The 22,771-nt window shown below is 44.6% G+C and overlaps 2 protein-coding genes and 2 pseudogenes across 3 annotated transcripts; 2 read left to right on the forward strand and 2 right to left on the reverse strand.

Moving 5' to 3' along the window:
• The first annotated feature begins 2,469 nt into the window (after positions 1-2,469).
• Positions 2,470-7,525, forward strand: LOC115664413 (PITH domain-containing protein At3g04780). 2 transcript variants are annotated; one of them, XM_030586348.2, is made up of 8 exons: positions 2,470-2,628; positions 2,763-2,849; positions 4,367-4,490; positions 4,590-4,638; positions 4,727-4,784; positions 4,951-4,997; positions 5,081-5,158; positions 7,158-7,525. In XM_030586348.2, the coding sequence occupies exons 1-8, from the start codon at positions 2,590-2,592 to the stop codon at positions 7,204-7,206; spliced, it is 531 nt and encodes a 176-aa protein (XP_030442208.1). In that variant the 5' UTR covers positions 2,470-2,589; the 3' UTR covers positions 7,207-7,525. The 2 variants fall into 2 exon arrangements, with proteins under 2 accessions (XP_030442208.1, XP_056166175.1); XM_056310200.1 differs by lacking the exon at positions 2,763-2,849 and having other exon boundaries at positions 2,481-2,628.
• Positions 7,526-10,821: 3,296 nt separating this feature from the next.
• LOC115664414 (transcription termination factor MTERF15, mitochondrial-like) lies at positions 10,822-12,610 on the reverse strand. Its single transcript, XM_030586349.2, has one exon. The coding sequence runs from the start codon at positions 12,475-12,477 to the stop codon at positions 11,350-11,352; it is 1,128 nt and encodes a 375-aa protein (XP_030442209.1). The 5' UTR covers positions 12,478-12,610; the 3' UTR covers positions 10,822-11,349.
• Positions 12,611-13,371: 761 nt separating this feature from the next.
• On the forward strand, positions 13,372-14,965 carry LOC130137649 (F-box protein SKIP27-like; annotated as a pseudogene).
• Positions 14,966-15,875: 910 nt separating this feature from the next.
• Positions 15,876-16,549, reverse strand: LOC115686440 (uncharacterized; annotated as a pseudogene).
• Between the last annotated feature and the right edge of the window lie 6,222 nt (positions 16,550-22,771).

Raw genomic sequence — 22,771 nt, forward strand, 5'->3', positions numbered from 1 at the left:
AAATACAACCCTTGGTATTAATTTGTGACGGCCCAATTCCCTAAAAAACCCCCAACTTTAGTCTTTGTCCTAAATATATCCAAAACTTTTTTTTGTCTAATAAAAAACCAAAAACTTTTACTTTTGTCCCAAATCTACCCCGTTTACTATTCATCTAATATTTTAATATTATTTTTTATTTTTTCGAATTTTTTTATTTTTTCTTTTCTTTTTTTTTCTTTTTTTTTTCAACTTCAACCTCACGATTTGGTCGCCGATCCTAGTGACTCAATTTCGAGGCGAGTGGCCGGCAAGGTCGGCCCCCGCCCGCCTCGGCGAGGCTCGGCCTCGCCAGCTACCGGGCGAGGCCGACCTCGCCGACGGCCGGCGGGGCCGGGCCCCCCCAGATCCTGCGCGAGGCTCGGCCCGCCGGCAGCCTGGGCGAGGTCGGCCTTGCCAGTCTGCCGGGCGAGGTCGGCCGAGGCTGAACCTCGCCGATTCTTGGGCGAGGCCGACCTCGCCGCGGCCCGGCGGGGCCGATGGCGAGGTCGGCCTGGCAGGTTCTTTGGGCGAGGCCGAGCCTCGCCCGGCCGGCGACGGGGCCGACCTCGTGGCCCTCGCCTACAGGCCGGTCCAGCCGGGTGACGCGACCGGTCGAAAGGTTGAAGTGAAACAAAAAAAAAGAAAAGAAAAATTCGAAAAAATAAAAATAATATTAAAAATTGGATGAATAGTAAGCGGGTAGATTTGGGACAAAAGTAAAAGTTTGGGGTTTTTTATGAGACAAAAAAAAATTTGGGATATAATTGGGACAAAGGCTAAAGTTGGGGGTTTTTTAGGGAATTGGGCCAATTTGTGACTCGATTGCACCTTCCAATAAGAGTTTAGAGCTCGATTGCATTCATTGTAACGTTTAGGACTCGATTGCAATTCATGCACATGATTTAGGTTTTTTTATGAAATTTTCCCAAGCAATGTATATTTTGATAACCATGGAGTCACTATTATTTGGAGTCGCTATTATTTGGCTTGTTTATGCATGTATTTAGCATGAAATTTTTTCCTCGATTTCATAGTATAGTATATCTATGAAAGTCTGAAATAGATCCTATGAATTAGTTTATCAAAACATTTTTTAAAAATGTGTATGCCGTGGACCTAAGTTTTTTTTTTTTTTGGTCGAAGTGGACCTAAGTTCACAATCCCAAATTTGAATGATGGGCACTCTCCAGCAGCAACAACTGCCTCTGTATTACGATCCATGGAATGACCATTTTTCGCGAGGGATTTGTTAGTTGGATCAATCTTAACAGGAATGTATTCATTGACATGGCCATTGTTCCTGCACGCTGCATTTGGCTTTCTTCCGGGAGCCTTATCGACGAATTATCCTTACATTCATTTTGCCTTTAACAGAATCGATAAGTCTTCTGACCTCAGTTTTGCAATCGTTATGGATGATTCCCTATCTTTCAAAGGTCAACTCTAAGGCTTAAACTGCTCGTTCAACCACTTTGTTAGTCATGGGATCGATCGTCCTTTCGAAAACTCCACGAATTGTTATTATCAGCATCCCATTTTGTTAATCAAGATAATTAACGATTCGAATTCCTTTTCTTTTTACCATATTGCCAGAGTGTAGATTCTTTTTTGTAATGTGTTCGACTCGTTTGACCTTTTCATTCCTAACGCTTGCGTCCAAGGCCTCAAACGTTCGTTTATTTCACTAAAAGCTTTATCCTGAATTTCTAAGACGATTCGAGTGGATCAATCAAAAGTATCTTCTTGCACATTCTTGCGCGCAAGACTGAGGTGGCGGTCTTCCATCCCTAGTACCATTTGAAAATGATTCGTAACCGCTCTTGACTACTTAGCTGCATTTATTCCTGAAGTGATGGATTCTCCTTGATTCAGTCTTCAACTTTGGCGCATGCTTAGGATCATTCAATCGTGGCCACATGTCATGCCTCCACTTAAACTCTATCAATTGTAAGCTACCGATCGATGAGCTTATCAGACATTCCATTGATAGGCCTTATGAGTCGCTTGTATAATCACGGACTTAATGATCAATGAGCTTGTCATCCATCGATTGAGCCTCATGGTTTAAGTGCATTGTCATGGCCCGGTCCTAGCCATCACATACACTTCTTTATGCTCGGGCCTAGATTTTTGGGCACGGAGTCAAACAGATACACTATTTATCACACACAAATCAAAATGCGCCCGTCGCGATTCCCCTAACTAGCTCGTCAGATTAAAACCATACCATTTTCATTCTACAGTACAATCGACGTACCAGACAACCGTACGAGACGCAATGTCTTCATTAAGTACAAAAACATCGTAAGCCCGGGTTATGAAAAAAAAAAAAGAAGAAAAAAAAGAAGAAAGAAGTTTCCCGTGGAAACGGGGGTACCTTAGAAATTCCCAAGTAGGGGAAACGACGCCGTCGCTCCGCTCGCGAAGGTTCCCCTTTTCCCCCGAATTCTCTTCAAAGCAAACTCTCTCTCTCTCTCTCTTCTCTCTCTCGCTCGCCGAAGCATCCGAAATCGCTGCGCTCCAATTTCGCTGCGAAAGCTCTCTCCGATCGGGACGAATTCCTGGGCCATGTCTGCACAATCGGCCAACGCAATCCAAAGGAATCAGGTACCTTCTTCGTATTCTTTGTCTCTGTGTGCGTGCGCGCGCGTGCGCGGCTGGGACATGCGGAGGATCTGATTGTCGGAAGTTGTGTGTGTTTTTTCTCGGGTTGCGGGGCGATTTGACTTGTTGTCCCCCAGGTTGACCTGTCGGACTTCATAGACTGGTCCGGCGTCGAATGCCTCAACCAGAGCGCCACCCACTCCCTCCCCAACGCCCTCAAGCAGGTTGGTGAACGGCTACTACTTCGGTGTTCCTTTTTCATTATCTCGCCTTGAGTTTTGTGATTTGGGGCGGTTTTTTTAAGTCGTGAGTTTTCGGACCCGCGAAGCAGTGGCGGCGGGCGGGGGTGAACTTTTGATTAGGGTTGGCGAGGTTTCGAGACCGAGAGACCCTGCAAAATCTGAACTTGGGGGGGACCCAAAAACCCATGAACTCCGTATTAGATTTCATGTACTGTATAGTAGACAATTACTGAAAAAAATTACACTGCCCGGCAGATGGCCCGAGGGCGGTGGCGCTGAGGCCCCCTTAGGTCCGTCTTTGCCGCTGTCGAATTGGGATTAATATGCTTTCTTTTTTTCTTTTTTAATGGACAAAATTATGTAGAAGCTGTAATTGGAGCCGTTAGGTCGATGTCCTTGTGCTGTCACTCCAGGTTGCGGGCTTCCAATTGCTTGCAGTGTTTGGTTGATACATAATGGTAAAGGAAAATAATCAATTCTCCATTTTTGAATATTGCAATTCAAGGGGAATATAGCAGGTATCAACTGATGGTCCTTAAAGATTGGCCATCACACTTTCGAAAAATAGCTTTTTGGTTTAGTCTCTGAAGTTTAAAATTAGTCAATGTTTAGACTTGGACATACTCGCTTTTGGAAGAGCCACTGGGAATGTAAATAATTTTACATCTATTGGTCTCTCAACCACATTTTGGATGATGTGGTACATGTTTTTTTTTTATCAAAAGAATCCTTTAGAGAGCCAGATCACAATTATATTGTTCATATTTGTTGGATTCCTTCAGCTTCATTATCAATATTTTCATTACATGAGATGGAGGGAGCAACCAATCAATCAAATTGAATTCTTCAGAGCCAGCAGTTTAGCAATAGGGGCTTAAGTGCAAGACAGGATAAACTTTAGGGACTAGGCTTCATGTAGTAGCAAATTTGTGTCGGATTTGTATAAGATACCTCCTTCTGCACTTTTCATCCTTAACGAAATTTAATATATGTTCAATCATAGAAAAACTTATTTTTTATGGATGATTTTATGAATGTTTTTTATGTTTTATCATTGGTCATTTTTTGTCTTTGTTGATGTCTATGTCAAAACCTATAGCACCGAGATATATCTATCTACAAGGGGGCTCTAAGGTGAAAAATAACTAATTTGACTTTACACATCATGCAGTTAGAAGTTAGGACTGAAAGAGTACTTCATATATATAATTTTCATAGGTTACGTTGAAGAACACAATTTGACAGGTTCAAAAATTTGAAAGCTCCTGTCCTTTCATTTTCTGTTTATGTTTATACCTTTGTTGATGACTGGAGACCGTTGTTTGCCGAACTTTGAAGTTAAGTTTGGGCATTGAAATTTTCACATGAACTGTCGAACTCTTGATTGGGCATCATAGAAGCTCTCTAGTACGTAGGTCTCCATTGTTTGACATGCAAACGATATTTCATAGTTATAGGCATGGATTTGTTCTTATGGCCTTTTTTTTTCCTTTGAATAGGGTTACAGAGAAGATGATGGTTTGCTTCTAGAGAGTGATGCAGATGAACAGCTTTTAATTTATATACCTTTCACCCAAGTGGTCAAATTGTACGCTCTTGTCGTAAAAGCGTCTGAAGAGGAAGGTATAATGATTATGGTGGCTATCTTTCCCCGATGCAGTTTTGATCAAGCATGTAGAATTACACACCTTTGAGAATTTTAACGAGCGAATTTTTATCTAGGTCCTAAGACAGTGAAGCTGTTTTCTAACAGAGAACACATGGGTTTTAGGTGAGATAACCTGATGATTGCTTGATTTGATTTTACGTTGATGAAGGAAGAATCTTATTGTTCCTCTTTCTGACAATGAATATGGCAGCAATGTCAATGATTTCCCTCCAAGTGACACAGCAGTTTTATCAGAAGATAATCTTAAGGTAGAGGTCCTGCTTTTGTTAGTTATTTGACAGATTCTTCGCTGAGTTGTTGCACTTAAGATATCCGAAAGATGCATCTTAGTACTAATTTCATCCTTATGATTTTTAAAGTGAGAATAATGATTGTTAATGTCTGCTTCTAAGAACTTGCTGTTCTTTTGTGTAGGGAAAGCCAGTTGTCTTAAAGTATGTCAAATTTCAAAATGTTCGCAGGTAATTAAGTGTTGATATCCTAATTTTACTTTCTTTCATGATTTGCAGTTTTTGACATATTTCTCTTTTTAAATGTGTTTCAGCTTGACCATCTTTATTGAAGACAATCAGTCTGGTTCTGAAATCACAAAAGTACAGAAGATTGCGCTGCATGGAACCACGTATGTTCTCCCTATTTGTGGATTAATAATCACATGCATTTGGTGCAACAATCAGAGTTAAGAAGGAAAGGGATGAAAGAGATAAACGCTTAATTGGAAAAAGGAAGTTAGACTCAAAAGAGATGGGTACTGGCCAGCGTTAGTTTCTGGAGTTTTCTGGCCTATTAAACTTGCTTTTGTAAATTGTGATGGCTGCTTGCTGGATGAAATACTACATAATCCCACTGAAGTGATAGTTTTGTAGCTTGTGTATGTCCATTGTCATTATCAAGATATTCAACTGCAATGTCATGAACATAAGTGTAGTGAGTGGTTGGGTGTAAGGCAGGGCAGCGTAAGGGAAGATTAATAGATATTGCAAAGAGTAACAGCTATTGACATCTTCCTTACCAAAAAAAAAAAAAAACAGCTATTGACATCCCTTTTAGCCCCATGAAGTTATGCTTGCGAATTGGCAAGATTAATAGATACTGGACGATTTGCAAAAGAGGGGAACAAAAGTAGGAGTTTGCAAGGAAAAGAAAGAATGGATCATTGTTAAAGACAGTCGAAGCAGATTGGCTGGTCTAACAATTATCTATGATCTGTTGGGCAAAATGGGGTTCTAGGCCTAGGCTGGATTATAAGGAATCTTGATTGCATTTGGAATGTATTAGATACTATTAGGTTGTATCTGAATATGCCCACGGCTTAAAAGAACTTAGGGCGACTTTACATATGATCCACAAAAAGCCTGAGGAGTGGCATGATGTATGGTTATGGGGATAATGATACAAATAGTCCTTGAACTTTGGCGCAATGAGCGATGTGGTCCCTAAACTTTTAATTTGTTCAATGTAGCCCCTAAACTTTAGCCCAATGTGCAATGTCGTCTCTAAACTTTTAATTTGTTTAATGTGGTCCCTAGAGTTTTGGTACATGTTCAATTTAGTCCCTGGAGTATATGTAAGTGTTCAATGCTGTCCTTCCATTACTTCAAGTTTAAAGACAACATTGAACCATTTCATGTAGTTCAGGGACTAGATTGAACATGTATCAAAAGTTCAGGGATTACATTGAACAAATTAAAAGTTCAAGGACCACAATGCACGTTGAGCCAAAGATCATGAACCATTTGTGTTGTTTTCCATATGGTTATGCTTGGTAGAATTGGTGAAAGATAAATTGGAATGTCTCTTGGGGCTTCTTTGATAAAACTGAAAATTAAGTGTTGTAAGTTTAAGTACTGAATTTTAAGTATTAAAAATAAAAGATTACTTGACAATAATTGAAAAATAATAGCTATTCTTTTACCGAAGATATAACGATTACAATTATTGGCAGGTTTTAACCATTACAATTGTTGGTCGGTTTTAGTTATCGTCAACTATTTTTGCTATTGAATGAATTAAGAAATCCCAACTGGATTTTTGACTTAATTGGGTCTAATAAGTCAATACTAATTAAGGTTACCCAAACAAGATCAAGCTATTTAAGGGCTGAATTTTCAGTTTTCAACACTTAATTGGGTTATTAAACAGGTCCTCAGTTTCGACCCGAAAATAAAAAAATAAAAAACAGGTCCTTAGTTACTACGTTTGCCCAAATAGCAATTGTCCTGCGAATGCTATTGAAGGTTGCTTGATATTAGATGTGGGACTTGAGCAACTCCTATAGCTTTCAACTCAACTCAATCAACCTGCATTTCTCTTCTCTTGGGAGGTGAAAGACAATCCTCCTTTTCACTTTTTCTCGATTGCCTGGCCTTTGGCCTCCCTGAATGGCTTGTTCCCGTCTTTTTAATCTAGTGAATCTTTGGTTGGGTGTGCATCAATCGCTTTGTTTCTCTTCATTTATACTTTTCTTGTTTCTTTCCTTTTGATATCTTTGCTTATTGGCGTACTAGTTGCCATACACACTCTACACAGCCTAGGTAGTGCTGCTGCAAGCAATATCCGTTCATCTGGATCTGCATTTCTGCTGAATCTCATAGCTCTTCGTCTTTTGGCTTGCTGTGCAGGGTGGAAACAACAGACATGAAGGGTCTAAAGAAGGTCGAGGACCATTGATGTCAGAGAAAATGAAAATGTTGGATATTTTTATATCAAGGGGAAGCAATGTCATCAGTGCAAAAATCCTCCAGTTTCTCTCGAAATTTTGCTCGCCTTACTGATAGATGGATCTACAGTGATCAATTGTCCTGCATAACTTTATATCACTTTGTGTCATAGAGAAGAATCAACTTCTTTTGGCATTGTTGTGACACCTTTATTACAAACATGTCTTACTGAACAGGATCTATTGACGATGTGTGGTTGAATTGATGTTCTCTCTTGCCGAGCAACATTTAGCGGCATTGCTTTGGTGAATTAATGTTCGGTACTCAAATCTGAGCCCTCCTGCTCTTACAATTGCATTGAAAAAATGTGTTCTTTTTCTTCCTGGGTGGAGTATGGCATGCTTCGTACCAGAACTTGGCTCCCGTGGGCATCCTAAGGTAGATGTCTGATTCCATATTTGCGCTTGATGTGGTAAAAAGGGGTGAGAAGTGCATGACAAACTTAAGAAAGGTCTGCAAAAACTTGTCTGCTAGATGAAGAGACAAGGTTTCTTCTGGCCAATGAAAGAAATGAAGTGACAAGTTTCTAACCAATCTGTAATCTACTCCCTTTTTTAAGGAATTCTATGTAATTAACGGCCGTCATGTGTGCTATGACATTTTGAAAGCTCGTGTCATATGATGCTTTATCTGCAGTTTCTTTGTGCTTTCTTGAAAAAGTTGCCCGCTAAATGAATTCAAACGACACCTTCTCCTTCCTTTACCTTATCCCTCCTTCACTAGGGTAAAACCCGAAATTTAAGAACTTGATTGGTGGGAATTTGTAGATTGTAGATTCCAGATTCTTAGATATACAGGATAGGTTTCAAGTGTTAGGCCCTAAAACCTTGAACCTGAAATATGGAACTTGAACCTTAAACAAGTTTTTTGTACGAGTTCTCTTATTTATAAATGTGGCCAATCCTTCATTCTGTTGCGCAAGGAGCACTTTGATCTTTCTCTCGCATAACCAATAAACCAAAAAAGAAAAAATTGGTGCAAGCAAAATTAGAGAATGGTGGACTCTTCTAGTGAGAGCCGGGTATAGATCCAATCGACTCTAACGGCAGAGTATCCAGCAAGCCGGTCGGACCGGATCAGGCCCACAAGCTATCCGCGCAGGACCACGCAATGGGCCGCCACTCGGTCCGCTCGATCTTCTACTACCGGGTCAGCCTGTTCCGGTCTTTCGACTTGGACCCTAAGCAGATCTCCTTTTCCTTTCTCTTTACCCGTCGTCCACTGGTCGGTTGGTGAGGGATGGGGATGGCCATTGGGAAGTCAAGTGGAACGATGCCGGCTTCCAGGTCCTCCGGGCTAAGGTGGGGGTCGGTTTTGACGAATGGCCGCCAACGAGATCGAAAAGAGAGATCTGACGGTTCAGGAGGACCTGCCCCAAGATCCTTAAACACGATCGCAGTTTCGGATTCAGGTAACATGCATGCCCTTGCTCTGCTTTTGGACTCATGGAAGTTATGATCGTTCTTGGCAAACCAAGTAATAGTACCAGAAACTGAAGTCCATAGAGTAAATCGATTACGCATATGCGTGTGGATTTTTAACACGAATACCATTGCAGAAAAGCAAATTTTTATCCAAGCGTTGACTTATAAAACCTGGAAGTAGTACCTCAGCTCTAAAAATTCTATACGAGCAACACTGGTGTCGGCGCACATATACAGTAATTTGTCATGACAGCATGAACTTCTATATCTACAATGTTTGGTAATATCCAGGATGGTAAAAAGTATAGGACGAAGGCTATATTCGGAAACATCAAGATCTGCTTGGATTTATCACATTTGAAATTTCTAGTGCGCTCTACTTATATGGTAAAGAGAGACCTTTTCCTTGGTTCGCATGGTATATAGTACAGGATTGGACCGTGATATGTGATACCACAGTTGCATAAGATACTTTCACCTCTCATCGATCTTTAACCTCGAGTAAATATAATGAAGGGATGATGAAGTATAAAGACAGAACATAGACTATGACAAAAGGGGACCTGCATAATCATACATTTTAAGTAACGCCTCAACAAAAGTTGCAACACGCAAAAGTTTTCAAAGTTTTCAATCGACAAAGAGATCTATTACTTTGCGATCCAACAATTACAAACTTATCAAGACTCGATTTCTCGAATGATTATAGAAGTCCCGTGACAAGGAGAGCATCATCTCATGTGAATTGAAGAAGAAACAAAAGAACGCCAAGGTTCTACGTTGTTCGGTTATGGAAAATCCCTCCATTTCCATTTTCAGTCTTCATTTGGAAACTAAAACCATTCGAAAAGGCCAGTTTGGTGAAAAAAGAATGGTGAAGTTATCAACCTAGGCAATTGGAAAGATGCTCCGGCCTTGTGAGAGCAAAATGTTGCGCAAAAGCATCCAGCTCGATGTTTTCGCTAGCAATAGTTTATGCAACAAAGCGTAAATTCATCGAATAGAAATCATATATCACAGCTCGAGATAGATATACCACTGTAGACGAGTCGCACTAAAGTAAAACGACCAGATACGGTTTCAAGGGTGACACGAGCATGCAAAGTGAAGCAAGCTCGCGTTGCCAAAAGAGGTGATCAAACTGTTCCAAGGACTTGGTCAAGGGACACGATTGGTTGACCTTAGCTATTGCCTAGGTATGAGTTCACAGACCGCAACCAAATTGGTTAACAATTTCCACCACAACTCTCTTTAGAAAGATTAGAGGCACGACAAGACATGTCGATTGTTTTATTAAATAGACCATGTTTGTTAAGAATTAAGCATGCGAAAATGGATTCTTCTACTCTCCAAGGAGGAGAGAGGAGTGAATACTTCATATTAAACAGCAAGCTATATAGCAAAGCAGAAATTTTACCCCCCTTAATGTCTATGAAATAAAAGCCACTTTCTCATAGAAGGCTACTTTCAACAAATGATTCGTTCAAGTGATAAACATTTTAGCCAAAACATCGAAACCGAAACTCACCGAACGGCCGAAACCCGCAATCCACATGATGCTTGCAAGTGTTGAAACTCGCCTGTTTGATGCAAGACAATCTCTCATGTCAAAAGCCATGGATGCCATGAGGAAGTTCATTGTGCCACTGAAGACCGAAGAAAAAGAGGAGTTAATGGATGTATTCTTCATTAACATAACTTCTTGTTGGGTTGCAACTTTGTGATCCCCGGCAGTTTAAGCTCGAAAAGACATAATTACATGAATCAAACGAGGTTAGCCACTCTAGCGATTGATGGTGGGAAAGCTTGCAGAAAAGCAGGCCATCTTACAGCTCAGTGAATCTTCCACACGCTTCGTATTCTCATCAGAGTAGCAACAATAAAGATCTGATAATTTGCTGCATAAGCTCAATCAACAGCTCGGAAAGTCAATTTAGACAAGGTAGATGAATCAGCTACAGAGATTTTAAAAATTAACTTCTGATCTATTAGCCTCTTGACACACTGATAGGCTCACATAAAACAGGACCAATAACACAGCAACATCAACCCCCAAAACAAGCAATGACGCAGAATACTCAGCTCTTATGATATCATATCATAAGCCCAAGATCCATACATGAAAGGATGGAATCCAGTGATAGTACAAATTGGAGCAATTTCAATAAGCATTCAGATGGCAACCCTATCATGAAGCTAGAGCAACCACAAACTTACCAATATATCCATGTTTTTCTGGAGGTAGAATAAAGAGAAGCTATAGCAAAGTCTAATCAGAGAATTGAAATAAATAAAACTGGTCTCACATGAAGATCAATGAGCGTGCAATAGGTAACTGGAGGAATACATATAAATAAAGAGTAAAAGTGCTAAGTTTAGTTTAAACTAAAGTAAAGTCGGACTACATACTCAACAATCAGCAGTGAATTACTTTAGTTTCAATTAGAGCAAAGCTTTCTTCATGAGCGAGCATACTATTCCTAAAATGACAGAACATCTTATGATAGAACACAGCTAGACATGGAGAACTGCAGGGATGAAACAAAGAAGGTAAGTACAGAAAACCCAGCTTCCCAATTATCAGAAATAGCCCAAAACAGCAGGAGTAGAATTTCTTTTGCTTTCATAAGGATCCTAGATTAGCCCGAACAAGTTCGTAAAGCTCAGAACTAGTTTGCAAGACCCATCTTCTCCTTATAAAGATCCAACAATTGGGGTGCTTCTCCCAAATAACGGGTCACGAATTCCTCTAGGAACCTCCTCTCCGGAATTATCAAGGATGTAGCCAAGCTATGGGTATGGACCAAGCCCTTAGACAACAGGACTCGAAACACTGAACACCGAGGAACAATTCGCTTCCGTAAGCTCAGCGAGATCACCACCGGACGCCGCGCGATATGCAAAGAATCAAGCCCCATCTCATTGACAAAGAAGTCCATCGCTTTCGTAATTTTGCTCTCCGACACTGCCATACACCACGGATGCCTCCTGAAAGCCAAAGCAACGTCCTCCTCCGACCAACCCCACTTGCCATACACACCGATTTTCTTCCTCCACGACGACTCGCTCATGCACCTAATCACATGCAAAGCCGTGACAAAACCCACTTTCGAAGGGTTAAAACCCAGCGCCTTCACCCTATCCACAGCCTCATCGAACTGTTCAGTCGATACCAGGAATCTCGGCCCATGGTACAGAACAAAGTGCCCAATGTTTTTATGAGGCACTCCATTATTCCTCAAAGTCGTGATTTTGGGAATGAGTTGAGTTCCCGGAGACTCATACAAAATCCTCGGATAACGTTTGATGGCTGCAACAGCATTCTCACCGGATTGCACCACATCGCCTATATAATCCAAAGTAGGCCTCAAATGCTTCTCTAAACTCCTGGCCAATATCCTCGGTACTGCGCTTATGACCCTGGCTAGATCAGGATCGGAAAAGCCCCGGGAGCGCAAAAATTCGATCTTTGGCAAGAGAATCTTATCCGGGCTCGCTAGAAGCACCGTGGGGTATCTGCTGACGACGTCCGAGATCTGGGTCGGAGAGAAACCTCGTTCCTTGAGCAAACCCAGGACGGAGTCGGGCCTCGAAGGGGTTTCGAAGCGGACGCGCAGCGACGCCGAAAGGGCGGACTCCGGAGACAACCCGCAGGCATTGACGAGGTAGGAGACCGTGAAGGAGCGCGATTCCGAGGAGGTCGAGGCCGGCCGGAGCAGGGTTCGAGCTCCGGCGTTGGGGAGCGCAAGGATCACCCTAGCATGAAGCAGGGCCTTGCGAGCGAGGTTGGCGAGCATGGGATCGAGTCGAGCGGCGATGGACGTGCGAGAACTTCATGAAACTCCGAAATGGACTTGACCTTCGTTTCGCTCTCGAGACCGGAGCGATCCTGCGACGTCGAAGGTGGTCGCGATGTGATGAGATGTCTCCCAGGTGAGAAAATATTCAGTGGTAAGCTCGCACAAGGTCATCCGCCTACGTGGCGTGCGTGAGCTTAGTTGGCTCCACTCAACGGGAGACACGTGGCGCTGAGTTGGACTTGCTGAAAAATTGAAAAAAGGCTTTCTTTTCTCTACGTGGGGACAGAGCTGAAAAATTCAGCTCCCGCCTAAAACTTACCCCCCTCTCTCTCTCCTCTTTTCAATTTCCAAGGCCCTTCTTTACCTGCACTCCTGCGGAAGAACAACCAAAACACACTCTCTCTCTCTCTCTTTCTCTACCGCCTCCGCCTTCGCCTTCGCCTCCGCCTCCGCCTCTCCCAAGAGCCTCGCCGGTCGCTCCGAGCTCAGATCTGCGCCCAAGAGGGAGAGCCCCGCGTCGCTGCGAGCTCGGATCTGCATCTGGCACGTCGCCTCCCCCAAGAGCCCCTCCGTCTCGGCTGCTGGATCCCGAGCCCCTCCGCCTCCGCCGAGCTCAGATCTGCGCTCAAGAGGGAGAGCCCGCGTCGCTCCGAGCTCAGATCTGCGCCTGGCACGTCGCCTCCCCCAAGTGCCCCTCCGTCGCGGCTGCTGGACTCCGAGCCCCTCCGCCTCCGCCGAGCTCAGGTCTGCGCCCAAGAGGGAGAGCCCCGCGTCGCTCCGAGCTCAGATCTGTGTCTGGCACGTCGCCTCCCCCAAGAGCCCCTCCGTCGCGGCTGCGCAGATCTGTTGTGCCGTCTCCGACTTTTTGTATTGTGTCTGGATAAGTTCATTGCATGGGATGGAAGGCTTTGGTGGAAGATTTTTGCCGCGGCACAGAGGATGTTGCTGGTTTTAATTTACTGCACAAACATTCTTGTTCTTTATCTTGAGTCCCCCATATGCTGAGTTTTCTTTACTGTGTGCTTGAGCAGCACCGTCAAATGGTTTCTTGACGCAAAGCGTGAAGGAGAAGCAGCGAAATCACTCACGAACACACACACTTCACACGAATCGATCGAATCCGACCAGGTTCGTGTCTTTTAGCTCCTTCGATGTCCGACGAATTCGTTCTCGGACGGTGGTTTTGTTGCGCGGTTTTGCGCGCTTCGTTCGTTTCCTGTTTGTGGGTGTTCTTCATTTGACTGACTGACTGACTACGGTTTGGTTTCTGCAGAGGGGGGAGTAGTAGAAATGGCGTTGTGCGGCGATATGGTGTCGGACTTGAAGGCATGCGTAGTTGGGGGGCAGAGCGAGGTGAGGGATGGGGAGGAGGCATTGGGGTTCGGACTCGTGAGGTGCACGCGTGGTCTCGGGAGGAAGAGGGTCGGGATCTCGGAGGGCCCCGATGCGGCGGCGTGGCGGGCCGAGTCGGCGGAGTTTAGAGCTCCGCTGAAGAGGCAGTGCAGCGCGAGGCCATTGCTCGACGGCTCCGAGAAGTCCGGTCTCGAAGCCTTGCCTCAGGACATTCTGGTGAGTTGGCTTGCGCTTTCGATTTGCTCGAATGCTGCTTAAATCAATGCGCGGTTTGGATTATGATATGATCATTTATAACGGGTTTTAATGATTGAGCATTTTGGGTTTAACAGATTAGGATACTCGGTCACGTTGTGCATGGCGATTTGAAGCAGCTGGTTCGCATGTCCAAGACAATCAAAGAAGCTGTAAGTTCATCTGTAGTAATAGTATTGCAATTTTTCTATGCTCAATTTGTTTCTTGCGGGGCGGCGGTTGATTCGTTTCTTCTGCTGCAGACTGTCGTGGCGAAGCAGTGCCATTTTGCGTACACGATGCCCGCGAAGATCCGCGTGTTCAGGAACTCAATCGATCCGCAGAACTCGAGTGACTGCAAGGAGATTGAAGCCCCGAACGCCCTGTTGAGGACTTTCAAGTTGTGTATCAGCTGGAGGAAGCTCGTGGATGTCACGACGGTGCTGTTCGCCTCGCCCAATGAAGGCAGTGGACCCGGAGAGGTCTGTTCATGGAAACTGAGATATGAATTAATCAGTTTAGTGCTCCAGATCTGGGTTCTGTAGAGTGTAGATAAATTTCTTGTTGTAGATTGGTTGACACAGATTAGGCGGGGAGAGAGACGGAGAGACGATGAATAGGGTTATGATGAACATGTAGAAAGAATCATTGAGCTGCGGTTTCTTCAAATGTTTCATTGAGGATGGATTGGCTTCATAAGCTTATTTTTTTTGTGTACATTGTAAAGAGACAGATTTTTAGGTGATTTCCGAGTTGTTTGAAGGGCCATGGGCTATCCTGTGGCGCTTCCCATGCTGATAAAAACATGAGAGAGGAGTGCAGAGTTAATCCTGCACACTCTCCTTGTTCTGTGTAATAAACCTAAGCAATGATATATTTGCTTCTGTTGTTCTATTCTTATCTTTGTTTCATCTGTTCTTGTGTGTGATCACTTTGAAATCTGTGGCCTGACTTGCACCACCACCATCACTTTTGTATGCTTTTGACAATTTTAACTTTGAATCTTTGGTGATTTGCATTGATATCTCCAAGGGTCATGGAAAGGTATAGGGTTTTAGGGCTGCTACCTTAGAGATGATTCCTGAATCGTTCACTTTTTGATTGCTTTTTTAGATCATGACATGATCAAACAAATGATGGATCAATAAACGTTGTCAAAAGTTATTTTCTGAAAGCAAACGATTCTGTTTCAACATTCGATAACTTTATCGTCAGCTTGAAAAACAGTCATGTGCTGTTCTGAGATTACCTAAATTCGCCAATCTCATCCTATAAAATGGAGGGCATTACACCTCTTGGGTATGAATTTAAGAAGATTGATGTTATTCTTGACAATTAAATACAGGAACAACCTGATAAAAAAACGCATCTTGTAATTACAGATTGTAAAAGACTATGCAACAAAATTTGAAATTATTAAGCGGGTAGGCAAAGTCCAATTTATTGCAACAAGAAAATGAGAAAAAAAAGGGTGGGTGATTCAGATGTTGTTGCTTCCATTTTCATGCTTGATTGCCAGACTCTTCTTGAAGACGAATAAATGCTTAAATCACAGACTCAGACGCTCTCTAAAACTTGTAACTAGTAAGTCTGCCTCCCTGAACACACAACCTGCATCAGCTACGATATATCTTCAAAGAGGAAGAGAGGTACTTGACCATAGAAATAAAACGAGCGAAGGCTCGGAGCATCGATTTTAATTAGCGAAAGATCCGAGCAATCTCCCAACTTTAACACCTTAAACCTCTTAAGATTTTGCGCATTCAACTTCAACTAACGAATGGCATCAAAAAATTAAATCTCATGAAAAAAAAGCAATATTATGTGAATATGTTGACTTGATTTCATGAATCCGTTGACCGAAATATCAAAAGACACCGTCCCCGTCATCCTGGTCACTTTCTTGCTCGTACGTGATGCGAATTTCGAAATTCATAACGCCTCACTTCGCCCTTCTTACTTGCAGGTGGTCGCCGTCGGCGGCTCTCCGGCGAAACCAGAGCTTTCTCCGACAAGTCCACTCGCCTCCACCGTGCCGAAGCGGACCTCCCGAACGCCACCTTCCTCTCCCCTTCGCAGTCACAATTATATCCATCTCCGCCGCCGGACACCCCCGCCATTCCCCACCACCACCATCACCACCCTCTTCTCCTCAAAATCCTGAAGCTCATCGAACGCCGCCTCCGCGGCTAGCGTCGCCTCCACGACCTCTATCTCCTCTGCGACCACGATCGCGATCCTCTCCGGCTGTGCGCGGCGGAAGCACCTGGAGGTGGCGGCGATAATGCCATTGACGACGACGAAGGGGGTACGGAGGCCTGAACCACGAGAGGAGTGAGCCCAGCGCGGGAGGCAGCCGAGGACCCAGAGGGCCGGGGATAGATGGAATAGCAGCCCCGAGAGCGGCAACGGCGATGGACATCGCGCAGGTCGACACGAGCGGGGCTTTCAGGGACGCCATCAAAGCGCTCGACTAAACCATCTCGCGGATTCTTTCGCGGCGAAGTCCGAGAGTGTGAGCTCGCCAAGTGAAGTTTTCAGTGATGGAGAGCATTAGCTGGGAGTAAAGAAAACTCAGCATATGGGGGACTCAAGATAAAGAACAAGAATGTTTGTGCAGTAAATTAAAACCAGCAACATCCTCTGTGCCGCGGCAAAAATCTTCCACCAAAGCCTTCCATCCCCTGCAATGAACTTATCCAGACACAATACAAAAAGTCGGAGACGGCACAACAGATCTGCGCAGCCGCGACGGAGGGGCTCTTGGGGGAGGCGACGTGCCAGACCCAGATCTGAGCTCGGAGCGACGCGGGGCTCTCCCTCTTGGGCGCAGACCTGAGCTCGGCGGAGGCGGAGGGGCTCGGAGTCCAGCAGCCGCGACGGAGGGGCACTTGGGGGAGGCGACGTGCCAGGCGCAGATCTGAGCTCGGAGCGACGCGGGCTCTCCCTCTTGAGCGCAGATCTGAGCTCGGCGGAGGCGGAGGGGCTCGGGATCCAGCAGCCGAGACGGAGGGGCTCTTGGGGGAGGCGACGTGCCAGATGCAGATCCGAGCTCGCAGCGACGCGGGGCTCTCCCTCTTGGGCGCAGATCTGAGCTCGGAGCGACCGGCGGGGCTCTTGGGAGAGGCGGAGGCGGAGGCGAAGGCGAAGGCGAAGGCGGTAGAGAAAGAGAGAGAGAGAGAGTGTGTTTTGGTTGTTCTTCCGCAGGAGTGCAGGTAAAGAAGGGCCTTGGAAATTGAAAAGAGGAGAGAGAGAGGGGGGAAGTTTTAGGCGGGAGCTGAATTTTTCAGCTCTGTCCCCACGTAGAGAAAAGAAAGCCTTTTTTCAATTTTTCAGCAAGTCCAACTCAGCGCCACGTGTCTCCCGTTGAGTGGAGCCAACTAAGCTCACCACGCCACGTAGGCGGATGACCTGGTGCGAGCTAACCACTGAATATTTTCTCCTCGCAGGTGGTTCAGGGCTTCTCATGGCCGCTGGGGTCGAACGCAAGTAGGGTTTGATTCCTGCACATTTTGATTTTTGGAATCTCTTATGGATGCTTTGTTGAATACCGGAAAAAAGATATCACAAATGTTATAACTTTCGTGTTAGAAATATTAAAATTATTTTGGGAAAAAACCACCAAAAATCCCAAACTTTGCTATCAGTGACACATTTACCCCAAACTTTTTTTTGTGACACTAAAAACCCCGAACTTTGCTTTTTGTGACACATTTACCCCAATGTATTTAGTCCATGGGCATTTTCGTCTTTTTTGTTTTTTTTTTTTTTTTTTTTCTTTCCGGCGAGGGCTGCCCATCGCCGGCGTCGAGCAGGCGGCCCTCGCCCAGATCCGGCGAGGCGGCCCTCACCGCGTCGGGCGAGGTTCGCCTCGCCCAGGCGAGCGAGGCGGCCCTCGCCCGGCTGGCGAGTCGACCCTCGCCGGCGTCGGGCGAGGTCGACCTCGCGAGCCGGGCGAGGGCCGCCCTCGCTCGCCCGAGCGAGGCGACCCTCGTCGGCCGGGCGAGTCGCCCTCGCCGGGCGGCGAGGCGGCCCTCGCCCGTCTGGCAAGGTCGACCCTCGCCGCGTCGGGCGACGGTCGCCGGACGCCGGCGAGGCCGCCCTCGCCGGATCGGCGAGGGCCGCCCTCGCTCGGCTGCCGGCGAGGGTCGACCTCGCCCAGATCGGCGAGGCGCCTCGCTCGCCCAGGCGAGGCGGACCTCGCCGCGCCGGCGAGTCGCCCTCGCTGGGCGAGCGAGGCGGCCCTCGCCGAGGCTCAGCGAGGTCGACCCTCGCCCGACGCCGACGCAGGGTCAACCTCGCTTGAGTCGGGCGAGGGCCGCCCTCGCTCGCCAGCGGCGACCTCACCCCGACGCCGGCGAGGGCCGCCTCGCCGGATGGGCGAGGACGCCCTCGCTTGACGCCGGCGAGGGTCGACCTCGCCAGATCGGGCGAGGCCGCCCTCGCTCGCCCAGCGAGGGCGGACCTCACCCTACGCCGGCGAGGGTCGCCCTCGCTGGGCGAGCGAGGGCGGCCCTCACCCGAGGCTCGAGGCTAGGTCGACCCTCGCTCGACGCCGGCGAGGTCGACCTCGCTTGAGTCGGGCGAGGCCGCCCTCGCTCGCCCGGCGAGGGCGAACCTCGCCCGACGCCGGCGAGGGCCGCCCTCGCCGGACGGCGGCGAGGGCCGCCCTCGCTCGATGCCGGCTAGGGCCCCCCTCGCCGGAAAGGAAAAAAAAAAAAAGAAAAAGCAAAAAATACGAAAATGCCCATGGACTAAATACATTGGGGTAAATGTGTCACAAAAAGCAAAGTTCGGGGTTTTTGGTGTCACAAAAAAAGTTCGGGATAAATATGTCACATATGGTAAAATTTGGGGTTTTTGGTGGTTTTTTCACAATTATTTTTTATCTTTATCAAACTTGGTCTTCAAGATTGTAGATCAAACTTGATCTTCAAAGTTGTAGATCAAATTTGGTCTTCAAATTTAACAAGTCAAACTTGGTCTTCAAGAAAACTTCATCACCTTAGCAGTAATATAAATAAGTCATCTCCTCCCCATTTGTGTTAGTGTGTGAAAAGCCATAGAAAGAGAGAGTTGAGAATTGTGAGAGCTACGCTTGTATTTCTCTGTGTAAAGCCTAAAATAAAGGCATTTGGAATATTATTCTCTCTCGTTTGTGTATTTGTTTGCTCCTTACCAAAAATCTTCAAAGTTTGTCTATATCCTTTTTGGTTCCTACAATTGGTATCAGAGCTAGCAATGTTATCCAACAGTTCCGTTCAATTACAACTTCTAGAGTTGAACAGAAAGAATTTCAACAATTGGTCCGTCCAGATGAAGGTTTTCTTCAAATCGCAGGATTTGTGGAATCTAGTGGAAAATGGCTACACCGAAGTAGCCGATGCTGAAGAATTTGAGGCTTTAAGAAATAAGGAAAAAGACTCTTTGGTGAAGTTTTGAAAGAAAGATCAAAAAGCATTATATGCAATCTTTTAAGCCGTGGATGAAATGATATTTGAAAAAATATCGAGTGCAAAGACCGCGAAAGAAGCGTGGGATATTTTGCAAAAATCCTACAAAGGCGATGTTCGTGTCAGGCGGGTGCGGCTCCAAACACTTCGAGGAGATTTTGAATCTTTACGCATGAATGACTCTGAATCTATCTCGTCGTACTTTGATCGTGTGCAAACCATCGTTTACGAACTGAAAGTTAATGGTGAAGAACTCCAAGATGTTCGAATTGTAGAAAAAATATTAAGGTCTTTGACTGAGAGATTTGACTACGTTGTTGCGGCAATTGAAGAAAGCCAAGATATATCAATCGTGACGTTGGAGTGGTTGATGCGTTCATTGTGCTCGCATGAGCAAAGAATGAATCAAAAGTCCATCGGTTCAAATCCTGAGCAAGCATTGCGAAGTCGGTTCGTTCCATCAAGTCGAGGAGGCTATCAAGGCGGTCGAAGTCGCGGAGGAGGCCAAGGTAGAGGTGGAAATCCAAATTTCACCGGAAAATTTAAACCACATGACAAATCAAAAGTCAAGTGTTTTAAATGCAATAAATTTGGACATTACAAATCCGAATGCCGGGCAAAGGCGACGTACGAACAAGTGGAACATGCACATGCCAAGAACACATGCTACTAGCATGTAAGAAGGATGACTCGAGTATCGAAGACACCAACATATGGTACCTAGATACTGGTTGTAGCAATCATATGATTGGCCGGAAGGAGTTATTCTCGCAGCTGGATGAGACAAGTCGAGGTGAAATCAACTTCAGGGATAAATCAAAAGTTTCTGTGATGGGCAAAGGTAACATAAATATCAAGTCAAAAGATGATACTAATGTTACTATTGCGAATGTTTACTTTGTGCCAGGACTTTTTGGGAATTTGCTAAGTGTTGGACAACTTTCCGAAAAAGGCTACAAGGTTCATATTGAAAATGGAGTTTGCACCATTAGAAATGTCAACGACAAGTTGATCACGAAGGTGCAAATGACAAAGAACCGAATGTTTCCCTTGACTCTTCAGACGATGAATCTCTTGAGTCTTCAAGCGATGATGAAAGACAGCAACTGGTTGTGGCATCTTCGATTCGGGCATCTAAATTTTTGTGGACTAAAATTACTTGTCCAAAAAAAGATGGTGACCGGCATGCCTTTGATTGACTGTCCAGATCGTCCATGCAAAGGATGTCTTGTTGGAAAACAACATCGAGAAACTTTTCCTGTTGGAAAAGCCAGAAGAGCAAAACAACCATTGGAGTTGATACATACTGACATATGCAGCCCTCTTGAGGTTCAATCATTCGGACAAAAAAAGTACATGTTAATTTTTGTGGATAAATTTACCAAAAAAACTTAGATATATTTCTTGAGAGAAAAATCTGAAGCTTTTGGCAAATTTAAAAAATTTAAAGTCTATGTTGAAAAACATAGCGGCTTTAATTTGAAGACGTTGAGATCAAATAGAGGTGGAGAATTTACCTCAAATGAATTTGACAAATATTATAAAATTCATGGAGTGAAACGTCAGTTAACTGCTAGCTACACTTCTCAGCAAAATGGTATAGCAAAAAGAAAGAATATAACGATTTTTGAAATGGCAAGGAGTATGCTAAAGGCTAAAGATTTACCAAATAAGTTTTGGGCAAAAATTGTTGCTTGTGCTGTATTTGTGCTAAACAGGTGCCCAACAAGGAGTGTTCTTGGAAGAACCCCAAGAGAGGCTTGGAGCGGCAACAAGCCAGATGTTTCATTCCTACGATTATTTGGTTGTTTGGCATTTCCTATATACCAGACAAACAGAGGAAGAAGTTGGATGATAAAAGCGAGAAGTGCATCTTCATTGACTATAGTGACACAACTAAAGGTTATAAACTGTATAACCCAGTCATTGAAAAGGTAATCATTAGTAGGGATGTCCAGTTTTTAGAAGATGAAGCTTAGGACTGGAACCAAAAAGGTGACCAAAGAAACATTACTATCGAAGATGAACCATTGAAGGAGATACAGAAAAACCTCCATCATCTTCGACCAGTGGTGCATCTTCTTCATCATCTTCGACTGGTGGTGCATTTTCTTCCCCAATAGCAGCTTTAGAACCACATTTACGTCGTTCACAGCGATTGCGAGAGACTCCAGCAAAATTCAGGAATTATGTGGTCACAAGGGATGATGACAGTGATAGTGATGGAATCACTGATGAAGCTATGGTAAACTTTTGTTTATTTGCTAAATGTGACCCTATATCCTATGATGAAGCCACTGTAGATTAAAAGTGGATCCAAGCAATGGATGAAAAAATCCACTCCATTGAAAAGAATGACACATGGGCGCTAACTTCTTTACTATCTAGTAAGAAGTTCATTGGTGTCAAGTGGGTGTATGAGACAAAATACAAACCCGACAGTCAGGTGGACCATCACAAAGCCAGACTGGTCATGAAAGGCTATAAGCAAAAGTCAAGGATTGATTATTTTGAAGTATTTGTACTAGTGGCTCGAATGGATACCATTCGGATGGTAGCACTCGCAACTCAGAATCATTAGAAGATCCATTAAATGGATGTGAAATCAGCATTTCTAAATGGGTTCCTTGATGAGGAAGTGTATGTGGAGCAATCACAAGGCTATGAGAAGAAAGGACATGAAAATCAAGTTTACAAATTGAAGAAAGCATTGTATGGGCTAAAACAGACACTTCAAGCTTGGTACACAAGCATCGACACATACCTGTTAGAGCATGGTTTTCAAAAGTGTCCATATGAGCATACACTATAAATCAAGTCAAATACTAATGGTGATATTATAATTATATGCCTTTATGTTGATGACTTGATATTTACAGGAAACTGTGAAAAGATGTTTGCTGAATTCAGGGAGGCCATGATGAGCCAGTTTGAGATGATAGATTTGGGATTGATATCATATTTTCTAGGCCTGGAAGTGAAGCAGATAAATGATGGCACATTTGTTTCACAGCGAAAATATGCTAATGATATTTTGAAGCGACTCAATATGGAATCGCTCAAATCAATTCGGACCCCTGTAGCAGAACGGTTGGAGCTGAAGAAAGAAGAAACCGGTGAACTAGTAAATCCCACTTATTTTAAAAGTATTGTTTGCAGTTTAAGATATTTGACTTCTACTAGGCTATATATTACTTATAGCGTGAGAATTATTAGTTGGTTCATGGAAAAACCATACCAATCACATGTGC

This window comes from Syzygium oleosum, unplaced genomic scaffold (genome assembly GCF_021117445.2).
Source record: "Syzygium oleosum isolate NSW1041296 unplaced genomic scaffold, Sole_v2.1 Sole_v2.03, whole genome shotgun sequence".
In the NCBI taxonomy this organism is placed as follows: Eukaryota; Viridiplantae; Streptophyta; class Magnoliopsida; order Myrtales; family Myrtaceae; genus Syzygium; species Syzygium oleosum.